General features: G+C 34.7%; 1 protein-coding gene and 1 long non-coding RNA gene across 2 annotated transcripts; both read left to right on the top strand.

Annotated features, from left to right (window-relative positions):
* The first annotated feature begins 3,589 nt into the window (after positions 1–3,589).
* On the top strand, positions 3,590–7,836 carry LOC114420282 (protein root UVB sensitive 6-like). The gene is made up of 11 exons (XM_028386213.1): positions 3,590–4,028; positions 4,101–4,199; positions 4,279–4,575; positions 4,694–4,813; positions 5,341–5,442; positions 5,530–5,602; positions 5,765–5,845; positions 5,942–6,006; positions 6,121–6,222; positions 6,317–6,499; positions 7,159–7,836. Exons 1-11 carry the CDS (start codon positions 3,753–3,755, stop codon positions 7,225–7,227), a joined length of 1,467 nt encoding a protein of 488 aa, XP_028242014.1. The 5' UTR covers positions 3,590–3,752; the 3' UTR covers positions 7,228–7,836.
* A 1,048-nt stretch (positions 7,837–8,884) lies between these two features.
* On the top strand, positions 8,885–10,816 carry LOC114420280. The gene is made up of 3 exons (XR_003668372.1): positions 8,885–9,244; positions 10,272–10,665; positions 10,763–10,816. It is a non-coding gene; the product is annotated as an uncharacterized LOC114420280 (long non-coding RNA).
* The last annotated feature ends 27 nt before the right edge of the window (positions 10,817–10,843 follow it).

The raw sequence follows: 10,843 nt of genomic DNA, 5'->3' as shown, positions 1-10,843 counted from the left end.
TGTGCAACCCCAAACTAACAGAAATGGAAAAAAAAAAAGAAAAAAAAAGAGGAAGGTGAGAAAAAAGGCACGGTAGGCTTGAAACATTTAATGCATGTCATAATCCTCCAGAAATAAGATTGAATTTTCATCTTTCATTTCACCCGTAGTGAGGGTTGAAGGTTTGTTCAAACTAACAGAAATAACATAGCAGAATGTTATCACCAGAATGATGCTTGTGTGCTCCTTTATCAGGTACACTCACTGCCTTAAGAAAGGAGAAGATCCCTTTATAAAAATAATATGCAGAAATATAAGCTGGAAAAACATACTTGTGGAATTGCTAAACATTTTCTAGAGGCTCCTAGATCTGACAAAATGTTAGTTAAAATAATATAATATAATGAACCGACAGTGCTTTGGAGCATTTTGAGTACACCCTCCCCAGATACAAAAGTAAAGTAAACAAGCAATGTTAGTATTTCAAAAAAGAAAAAAGGGAGTAAATCTGTAATGAAAAAGTGAAACCTTGTTAGTAATCTTATGAATATATACAATTCCTTGCTGAGCTAGTTTCCTGAAAAGATATCAAGTGGAGTGTTGCTGAGGCCGAAGAGTATTTATGCATACCAAAAGAAGGTTATATAATATTGAGTGGACATATCCTGCCTGTGTGAATGTTGTTGCATCGGCAATGGCAAATGTTGGTTGAGGCGGATTCTGCTATAGTGGTTGTAAACAGCCAACAACCAAGTGCTTGAGATTGGGAAATGGACAAACATCCTTCCCTTCGGTTTCCACCCCAATTTCCTCCTCCTCCTCCTCCTCCTGTTCTCCCATTCCTATTTCTAACGCCACACCCACAAGTTTTGTTTTATTTTAACATTTGCAATGCACAATATACATAAACATATTTTTTTATATAATTCATTATAAAAAAATATTTTTAAATTTTTATTATGGAATGGATAATCAATCATTCATCCTTTTTTTTATCATGTTTCATTCCTATTTTTACAAACCAGGCAATGGAATCCCATAACCCAGGGAGTATTGCCGGTGTAAGTCCGAATTTCGATACCCCAAAAGTTAGAGTGAACCCTTTCGTGCCAATCTCGATATGTGTCTGTCATCTTCCAGGGGAATGAAGTACCTCTACGTTCTCCTTCTGCTTTTCTAATGCCCATCTTTTTATTGTAGTAATAAACCTCTGCTTTCCTGGGGACTTCTCGCATGGACTATCCAATTAGGCCTGCTTTCTCGGGCAAATCGCTCTCTCAACTTACTTTTCCACTACTACCAATCTAAACAATCCCTAATCTAATAATTTATTCCAATAATTGATTCAATAAGATTTTTTCAATCGGTTCACTTTCAAATTATCGTAAATAAACAACTATGTCAATGTACAACAACATACCAAACTTCAGTTGGCTCGATTCCTCCATTGCCACAAAGACCGACCAAAAAGTCCGATCGTTTATTGGTTCAACATGATTAGATTTATTAGTTCTTAAATTGGTGGTAGAGTTTTTTATTTTTGTTGACATTTTTCCCTTACTAACTTTTTTTATTTTATTTTCTTGCTAATTTTAGGGATCATTGTAGTAACTTCAATTGTGCTTTCAATCCTATAGAACATTTCATGACCTCAAGTCAAGACTCATTCTCCCTCCACCAAACATCATTATCTGTCATAATCCTATATTGTCTTCTGGCGTTATAACTCTTCGTGGTTGGACTACATTACCGCTTTCATCAATGTTATTTCATACTAATCCACCATTACAAAATCCTAGCCACCACCTCAATCCTTAGGCTCTTCAAAGGTGACACCACACTTGTTCTCTCCCCTAACTTCCTTCATATTTCAATCTCCTTTCCCTTGGCATTGTCTTCTCACCAATGAATCATCATGCCACGTGTTCCAAGTTCTCATGCCTCTTACACTTCAACAAAGTCTCCACAATAACTTTTAATAGCAAAACAATAATAATAATAATAATAATAATAATAATAATAATTTTTTTAATCTAATTTATTATTAATTTTTTAACTAAAATAATTTTTCCATCTAAGATGTTCCAAACATTTTGTTCATGCTATTTGATTATTGTTCGTTAGATTAGGGGTTGTTTTCCGATGGCGGAGACAGAGTTTCAATGATTTATCGATCCCCTCTAAACAACAAGAAAGTGATGTCACAATAGGGGACGAAGAAGTAGGAAAAAATCAAAACAACAAAAAAGTATAAAAAAATAAAATATTTATAATTTGATCTAGAAATTAATAAGTCTAAGAGTATCAACACACTTTCTCATGGTGATTGTGTCTCCCCACCCTAGCGTTAGTCATGAAACAATATTCAATTTTGAAAACATCACTTACTTTGTTGGTGTGATCATGAGTTGAAATTCTTTTAAAATCTTTTACAATTGATTCACCTGTCTTACAATATACTTCAAAAAAAAATAATTCAATATTTACACCTTTAATCAAATATTTATTATTAATTTATTCATAACAATAATTAGACGAAAAGACTCAATTAAAAAATAATAAAAATTTAACGATCCAATTAAAAACAGAATTTAGAGACCTAATTGAAAAATTGATAAAAATAGGGATTCAGAAAAACGATGTCAATTATACCTAATGCATATGCATTTTATGTTACGCGAAGTAATTATCATATTTTGTAATGTAATATGTAGCTTATGGTCACACACAAAAAAATAATATCTTATTCTGAACATTGTCCATGCCATCATTGTAAGGAGTAAGGACAAGCCATCCTACTTTGGCGTCGCTTATTGTTGGTGCAGTGGGCACCGTTGTCGTAAACTTGAATCCTAATACACCTGTCTTGCCTGGTATATATAAAAGAAAAAGAGGATGAAAATATAAAAATAAAAAAATAAAAATAGCAAAGGTAAGTAAGAAATAAAATAGAAATGAAATATGTTTAGTTAAAAAAAATAAAGAAGAGATGAGAAGGAACACAAAGATATGAGTGAAAATGGATGAAACATAATTTGTTGGAACCTACTAATTTTAAAATTAATTATCTTCTAAGGTTATTTCTAATGTTGTTTCTTAGTAAGGTTGTTTCATTGTTTAATAAAATTTATCATTGCAGCACATGAATTAACACAACATTGTTTACAAATTTAGTTAAGAATAAAAGTAACCTTTTAAGCTCAAGAGGGGAGAAATTAACGAATTATAAGACTACAGAATTAATTTTAAGCATTCATGTTGACAACTTTAACATTAATGAAAAGAGTAGAATTTTGATTACACTATTTTGCAAGACGTTTTAATATATTATCCTAATTACTCTTTGGATCCCATAAGACTAAACTTAACTAGAGTAAACCCTTAAAAATGGAAAATTTGTGTTTGAGATTTAAAAAGATTCTAGTTGACGGAGCGGAGGGAGGGTGACCCACCGAAAGGAAAGTGCGGCCTTTAGTGGGCGGTGGGACAGGTGGCAACCAGCAACTAACAATGCGGTTCTCATTTCTCAACTGCCTCCACTTAACTCAATCTCCGCCGTCCATATCTTTAATTAAAAAATAAAACTAATAATTTAAATGTATGTTCTTAAGATAGTTGAAGTAATTTGTAGTTGAATTAAAGAGTAGATGTAGGGTTTGGAATGATGAGCATGGCATGCGGCGTAGCAGCGAGGCAGAGAGAGCAGTAATCCAAGTAAAGCGACGTCGTGAAGGCAAGGAAGGGAAATTGGGAATTTGATCTCCGTCAATGTGATGGCTCCGAATCCGATGAAGCAATCTGCGAATTCCACTACAACTACCATCGCTAATAAGGAGATTCTGGTCCGTGAAACGATGCGTATCAGTGCCAATTTGGCCTCCCCCCCTCAGCCGCCGCCGCCGTCTCCCATCGTCGGAATTATCTGCTGCGAAGAAATGGACGGGCGTCGTTGGAAGTACTTGGCTGAGAGCGATGGCTTTGGCGGATTCAAGAAGAATTCATTTCTCCCTGTCAGCCTCAACTCCAACCACCCTCGCGACCCTCTCCACGTAACAACTCTATCTATCTCCACTCAACTCGATTATCTCTCTCACCACTCACAACCTTCAAAATCAATGCAGGAAGTCCTCTCTTTCGTTACATCCTATGTTGTCCCCGAAGGTTTCCCTGATAGTGTTACTCCTTCTTATGTCCCCTACATGACATGGAGGGCTCTTAAGGTATCCTTTTGTCTTTCTTCTACTTTTACACACACCTACCTGTGCCTTCATTCAGCTCCATCATCATTTGTAATTGTAGCACTTTTTCGGTGGAGCAATGGGCGTTTTCACCACTCAAACCCTCTTGAGTTCTGTTGGCGTCTGTAGAAACAGAGCTGCTCCTGGGGCCGTCGCCATCAACTGGATTCTCAAGGATGGTGCTGGTCGTGTCGGGAAGATGCTCTTTGCTCGTCAAGGAAAGAAATTTGATTATGACCTCAAACAGCTGCGCTTCACAGGTGATCTTCTCATGGAGTTGGGTGCTGGAGTTGAACTCGCTACTGCTGCAGTGCCGCATCTCTTTCTTCCATTGGCTTGTGCTGCTAATGTACTCAAGGTTTTACTCATTACTTCTTTCTTTCTGCTCACTCATTCACTTATATATATATATATATATATATATATATATATATCAACTCAGCAGTGCAGCCTTATTTCTTCATTTCTGCTCTCAGAATGTTGCTGCCGTAACATCAACCTCAACTCGCACACCAATTTATAAAGCCTTTGCTAAAGGAGAAAACATAGGGGATGTCACTGCTAAAGGAGAATGTGTTGGCAATATTGCAGACCTGGTATGTTTTTTTAACTTCCCAACAGTTGCTATAATGCTGCCATGATTTTGTTGGAACATTGCTTGCAACAATTTTTGCACTTTTCTTTGTCATCCAATCAATCAACTACAGCATTGCATTGCATGTGTACATGATCATTATATGCTTTGAAGATCATGACTTCTCGAGTAATTTGCTTTGCTTTAATATTTAATGCATAAAAGAAAAACATACAAAAGTATTGGTCCAAAAGCTTATCTGATTGATTTTGGCTAATAGATGCATACAGCAACGGAGCCAGGGTTTCATAAGCCAAAATTATGTTTACTTAGGTTAATTGAGGGTAGAACGGTAGAAGAATAATGGATTGCAGGTCTGTGGTATTTATATTTATCTTAAGACAAGGACAATATGTGGACAAGAAGACTGGCTTTTAGGAGTCCTATAAGAGACCGATTACCTCTTTGAATTGAAATATTCAGGGTTGATGGATGTTTGTGAAGAACTGTTTACCTAATACCTCTCTGAATCTCTTTTACAATTTGCAGTTAGGAACTGGTTTGAGCATATTGATTGCCAAAAGGAATCCATCGCTTGTCACCACATTTTCCCTCCTTTCATGTGGATATATCCTTAGCTCTTATAGAGAGGTTTGTTTTTGCATATGTAATGATGATGCTTATCTAGCTGTACTTTCAATCTGGTGATTATGTATCTAATGTTTAATGCATTAATAGGTAAAATCTGTGGTTTTGCACACACTTAACTGTGGAAGATTCAGTGTGGCAGTAGAGCATTTTCTCATGACAGGTATCAGAACACTGTTGTATCTGTTTAAAATCATCAAATAGTCAATCCATGCTACTCTTATTGATCAGGCTGTTCTCTCTTGTATAATCAAGTTCATTTATATAAGCACTAGATACTATTCCACCGTATGCCTCATTCTCATTTTAACTAAATCCATTTCAGGACAAGTTCCTACTTTGCAGGAGGGCAATATGAATGAGAACATATTCAGTTTTCCATGGAAAGATAGGCCTGTTGTCCTTGGTATATCAATGGACTGAAAGATTTTTTTACCTGTCCACCACAACCATTTTGTCTGAAAAATTAAAACTAAACTTTTCTTTTTAATTGTCTTTTTAGGATCAAGAATCAAGGAAGCATTCCAAGACCCTAGTGCATATGTTGCCATAGAGCCCTTGTTTGATGTAAGCCTTTCTTGAGAGCTTGAGATTTTTCAGCTCTTTCTTAAATTACCTTCTGATTGATGTTGTTATATGATACATTCTTATGTAAGTTGTGTTCTCTTAAATTGTTAACAGAGGGAGAGATATATTGTAACATTTAACCCCTCAAAACACAAGGTTTATGCGGTGCTCAAGGATCAGGCAAAGTCAGATGACATTCTGAAAGCAGCATTCCATGTGAGATTGAGATATATAATACAAAATTGTCAGAACAGATTGGGAAATTCTTAATTTGAAAAGTACTTAAAACTTAAATAACCTCGTTTTGCAGGCTCATGTGCTATTTTTCAGTTTGATGAAATCATTGAATGAAAATAAGGCCTCATCTTTGAAGCAAAGGGAGGATCTCTCAAACATGACACACACAGTTGCTGATATCGAGGCTCGTATAGCTGGTACTTGCAAGACCGTGGCAGATTCTTATGGGTGTTTCAAGAATAAAGCTAAGGAGCAAGTAATAAAGCAATAATATTTTTTGTTGGTTCTGCATCCTATCTTGTTTACTGTGGTATTTTTAGGCCTGGCTTTGAATTGTAATTGTTTCTATTGTGGTATTGAATTTTTGGACATGTGGAATGCCTTATGTTTGTCCAATGCAATCCTTGTCAAAGGATTTTTCCCCCTTTTGGGAGACGGGGTAGGAAGAGGTATATTAATGTAAACTCATGTTTTTGTCTCTATCCAAAGTTGTGCTCAGGCTCCAGAGCACTTGGCTTGTTGCATGATGCCCTGCTATGGGTGACCATACCTTGAGCATTCAATTGTTTTAGGTAATTCCCAGGGTATGGTAAATATTTTTATTTTATATTTTTGAGAGCTGGAAGGTAAAAGTATAGATTCTGGTTTATTCCCATCTTCGTCAGGGGCTAGTTATAATAGCATTATTGCATCTTGAAACACCATTTTTGTGAGGGGTGTATGGTACTTTGATATGTGGTTCCGTTACATATATAGGGAACTAAGGACGAACGTGCAGTTGCAAATCTTACTGTAAATAATTGAAATTTGATGGCTTATTTTCATGGTCTGAGATTTGTTGAACATTTTTTCAAGTGCATATATATGTTGTAAGTCATTGCAAATGCCAAGTTCATATAATCTATTTGCATGCAGGGTTGGACGATGTCAGAATCACATCTAAATCCTGGTCGAGCAAGGTTTTATCCAGTTGATAATAGATGATATTCTCATATTCTCAGCTGGCTGCTGCTAGGTTTTGAGTGTCAAAGTTCTTGGGACTGCTCTGGATGTGAAATGAGTCAGGCAACTGAAGCTTAAAATCACCACGATGCAATGAGAACATACAATGCTCATGGAATCGTAGTAACATCCTTGATCCTCACAAAAGCCAAGTGAACTTTTTGCGGATGCTGTGCATGGATGGCCTTTAACATGATTGATATAGTTATAGCAGTTCTTAGCATGACTACATGACCACTTGAAATATCAATGCTCTTCTTTTTTCTCGATAGAAAATTACCAACGTGTGACTCTGTTCTTTCTATTGTCTTAGTTTTGTTCTTTATTCTTTTTGCAGTGGGAATTACTCTGTAGTATAAGCTTTTCAATTTCAATTTTGCAGCCGAGTTCAAGAACTTGTTGCACGTGTATCAGTGCAATTTCCATTTCGCATTCTTGTAGTTTTATTTGTGCAATATGTTTGATTAAGCTAGGTCCAAAGTATTTTGTAATTTTTTTTTCCTCGAAGCAGAAAGCATAAAGAATCATACTGTTTTGTTTGGTTTAAATTTGTAAGCTTGATTTCAAAGTAAAGGACTTTGATTGTATGAACTTAATCTGTATATATATTACTGTGTTACTCATGCATTGTATCAACCATTAGGGATGCTAATAGGTTTAGATTAACTTAATAAATTCGATTATAATTCAAATCAAACTAATTAATTTGGTTTCGATTGATTTGATTAATTGATTCTTTTATTTTAAAATTTGAATCAAAATAATATAATTAGTGTTGTGCATGATTCATACTATATGGGAGGACAAATGCTACAGCGTAGCCAAAATAGAGCGACTAGACGTAGGAAAAGACGAGTGAGGGGAGAGAATGGTTGATACACGAGAGAGACATTAACTTTTTATTTTTTTAAAAATATATTATATTGTGAAGTAAATGAAACAAAAGTAATATTATTGTTTTTTTGTCAAAAAAATTGTTGTTAAACATACTCCAACAAAACAAGAAACTTGATGATCTTATGCTAGCAAATCTATCTCTATATATTTGCTTTTATATTTATCATTAGCATATTTTGAGTTAATGAGGCAATTTATTGAGAAATAAATATTTATTATTATTATCATAAAATGGAATCCATGAGATATGAAATAGACAAAATTTCCAAATGAAAAAAGAGATTTAACAATAACGTGATAATGCAAAAAAAGAAACAATAACGTGAGAAAATGGGTTCAAATATATAATAATAGGGAGCAAAATGTGAAAATTCTACATATATATTTATATCTTCCTTTTGAGTGAGAGAGTGCATTTATATATTGAACAATGGTCCACCAAGTGATTTAATTTAATTGATTAAATAAAATATATAAATTATTATAAATCTTTTGATAGATCTCTTTGATTTTTATAGATGAAAAAATTGAGCATTTGTTAAAAAAAATTAGTGGATTTGGATTTTCTATGAGCCAAACTCTCTTCACTCCCGATTTCTTTGTTTCCTTCTCATTTCTCCGTAATCTATTTTATTTGTATGGCATCAACTTCCAAATTTGATTGTAGTATGAATTTGATGTCAAACAAATACAAAGATAAGTTGAAAAGAAAAATAAGAGACATTTCATCAAACACTTAGCCTATGTTTGGTTTAAAGGAAAGGGGAAGGAAAGAAAGTCAGAGGAAGGAAAGATGGTGGAAAGTGAATCTTTCCACTGTTTGGAACAACCTTAAAAAGTGAAGGAAAGAAAATTTTATGTGGACCCCACCCAAAAATCCTTTCCGCGCTACTTTGGACGGAAAGCGGGAAGAGCGACCAAAATTTTGGGCAAAAGGACAATAATGCCCTTCTCTTTCATCAAATTCTATTTGTCTTTTTGAATACCCTTCAAATCAAAATCCTTCAAAAAAATTGCTTGCTCTGGTTCTTGTTTACCTTCCAAAATCAAACTGGTCCATTTCATTTGTTCTACTTCCACAACCTTTCAGTTGCTTTGTAAGGTACCATCCCTATTCTTCCTTCTCATATGGGTTTCTTTGATGCCATTGAATAAAAATGTGTTGTTGTTGATCTTGTGCTTTGTACGTGTTCTTTGTCTACTTGGCACACATTATGTTGCTTTTGCTTCCTTGTAAATCATTTGAAAAGCTTTCTATTTTATTTTATTTTTTGAAAAATTTATGAAATCTAATGAAGTTTGTGTTGTTTGTGGGTTGTTGCTACTGATTTTTAACTTTGTTGTGATAAAGGATGATTGAATATTTTACACTTATTCTCTATCAAAATTGGTTCAACTGTCTGGAGATTTATCTTTGAAGACTGGTTGTGTTAAGGGTAGTACTAGTAGGAGCTAACTTTTCTACATCTATGCTACTGTGTTAAGTGATGCCATTGAGGGGAATGTTTTAATAGGTTTGCTTTGTTTGCTACGGATCTTAAATTGGTGTTTATGCTGGGTGATTACTTGCTGTCTTGGCTTGGGTAGTTTTCTAGCAGGGTATGGTATAGGAGTAGTCTTGTTTCATTTGGAGAAGAAAAGCCTTGTGAGTGGGATGGCACTAGACAAGTGGTGTACTGTGTATTTGTTTCAAGCATGCCTTATGCCCTCTTTAATATACTTTTCTTGGCCTTTTCCAAAAAAAAAAAAAATTGGTCCAATTGATAGTTAGTCTTAAAATGGTCATTTTTTTATTTTGATTCTTCTATTATATATACTTTACTTATTTGAATGTGTATTGAAAAATATATCAAAACTCATTGATTTATTAAATGTATATTCATTGAAGGTTAACATTTATACTCTGATATGGAGTTTTTAATTAATAATGAAGACAAGTTTGGTGATGCATTGGATGGTATAAAGGAAGAGCAGTCCAAAATAAAACATTTAACTAATCTTGGCATGCAAAATTTAAGTCATTTTCGTCGAGGATTCGACAAACAACAGCGTCTTTGTTCTGTAGTCTTATTGTGCTATATTGTTCATGCGTTACATATGCTTCAAACAATGTCACATTTCATTCGTAGTCCAATTAGTCATGGAAGTCATGAAAGGGAGCGTAAACGTCTCGATTTAATGAGACAATTAGTACATACTGAAAAATGCCGAGACATAATACGAATGGGACCTGAGGCATTTATGTTATTGTGTCATAAATTGAGGGGAACTGGTTATGTGAAGGATACTATACGATCCACAGTTGAAGAACAAGTTGCTAAGTTCCTACACATCATTGGTCATAATGTGAAAAATCGCACCGTGTCATTCTTCTTCCGCCGTTCTGGTGAGACTGTTAGCCGTCACTTTCACAATGTTTTACGTGCCATCATTTCATTAGAAGATGAGTTCCTAGTCCAACCTTCTGGTAGGGATGTACCTCCACAAATATTAAACAATAGCAGATTCTATCCTTTTTTTAAGGTACTTATGCCTTAAATTCACTTTAATATGTTTAGCCTCACAAATTCATCCTACAATTTCATCACTAATCAAATTGCGTATTTAATTTAATAAAAAGGATTGCATTGGAGCTATAGATGGAACACATATTCGGGTAAAGGTCCCAAGAGCGAAAGCCGCACGATTTCGTGGAAGAAAA

This window comes from Glycine soja, chromosome 7 (genome assembly GCF_004193775.1).
Source record: "Glycine soja cultivar W05 chromosome 7, ASM419377v2, whole genome shotgun sequence".
In the NCBI taxonomy this organism is placed as follows: domain Eukaryota; kingdom Viridiplantae; phylum Streptophyta; class Magnoliopsida; order Fabales; family Fabaceae; genus Glycine; species Glycine soja.
This window is presented reverse-complemented; position numbering and strand designations above follow the sequence as displayed.

Coding starts and splice junctions, on each gene's coding strand:
- LOC114420282 (XM_028386213.1), top strand. CDS start 3,753: ATGGCTCCGAATCCGATGAAGCAATCTGCGAATTCCACTACAACTACC. Junction 5,846..5,941: donor AGATAGGCCTGTTGTCCTTG/GTATATCAATGG, acceptor TTGTCTTTTTAG/GATCAAGAATCAAGGAAGCA. Junction 6,007..6,120: donor CCATAGAGCCCTTGTTTGAT/GTAAGCCTTTCT, acceptor AATTGTTAACAG/AGGGAGAGATATATTGTAAC.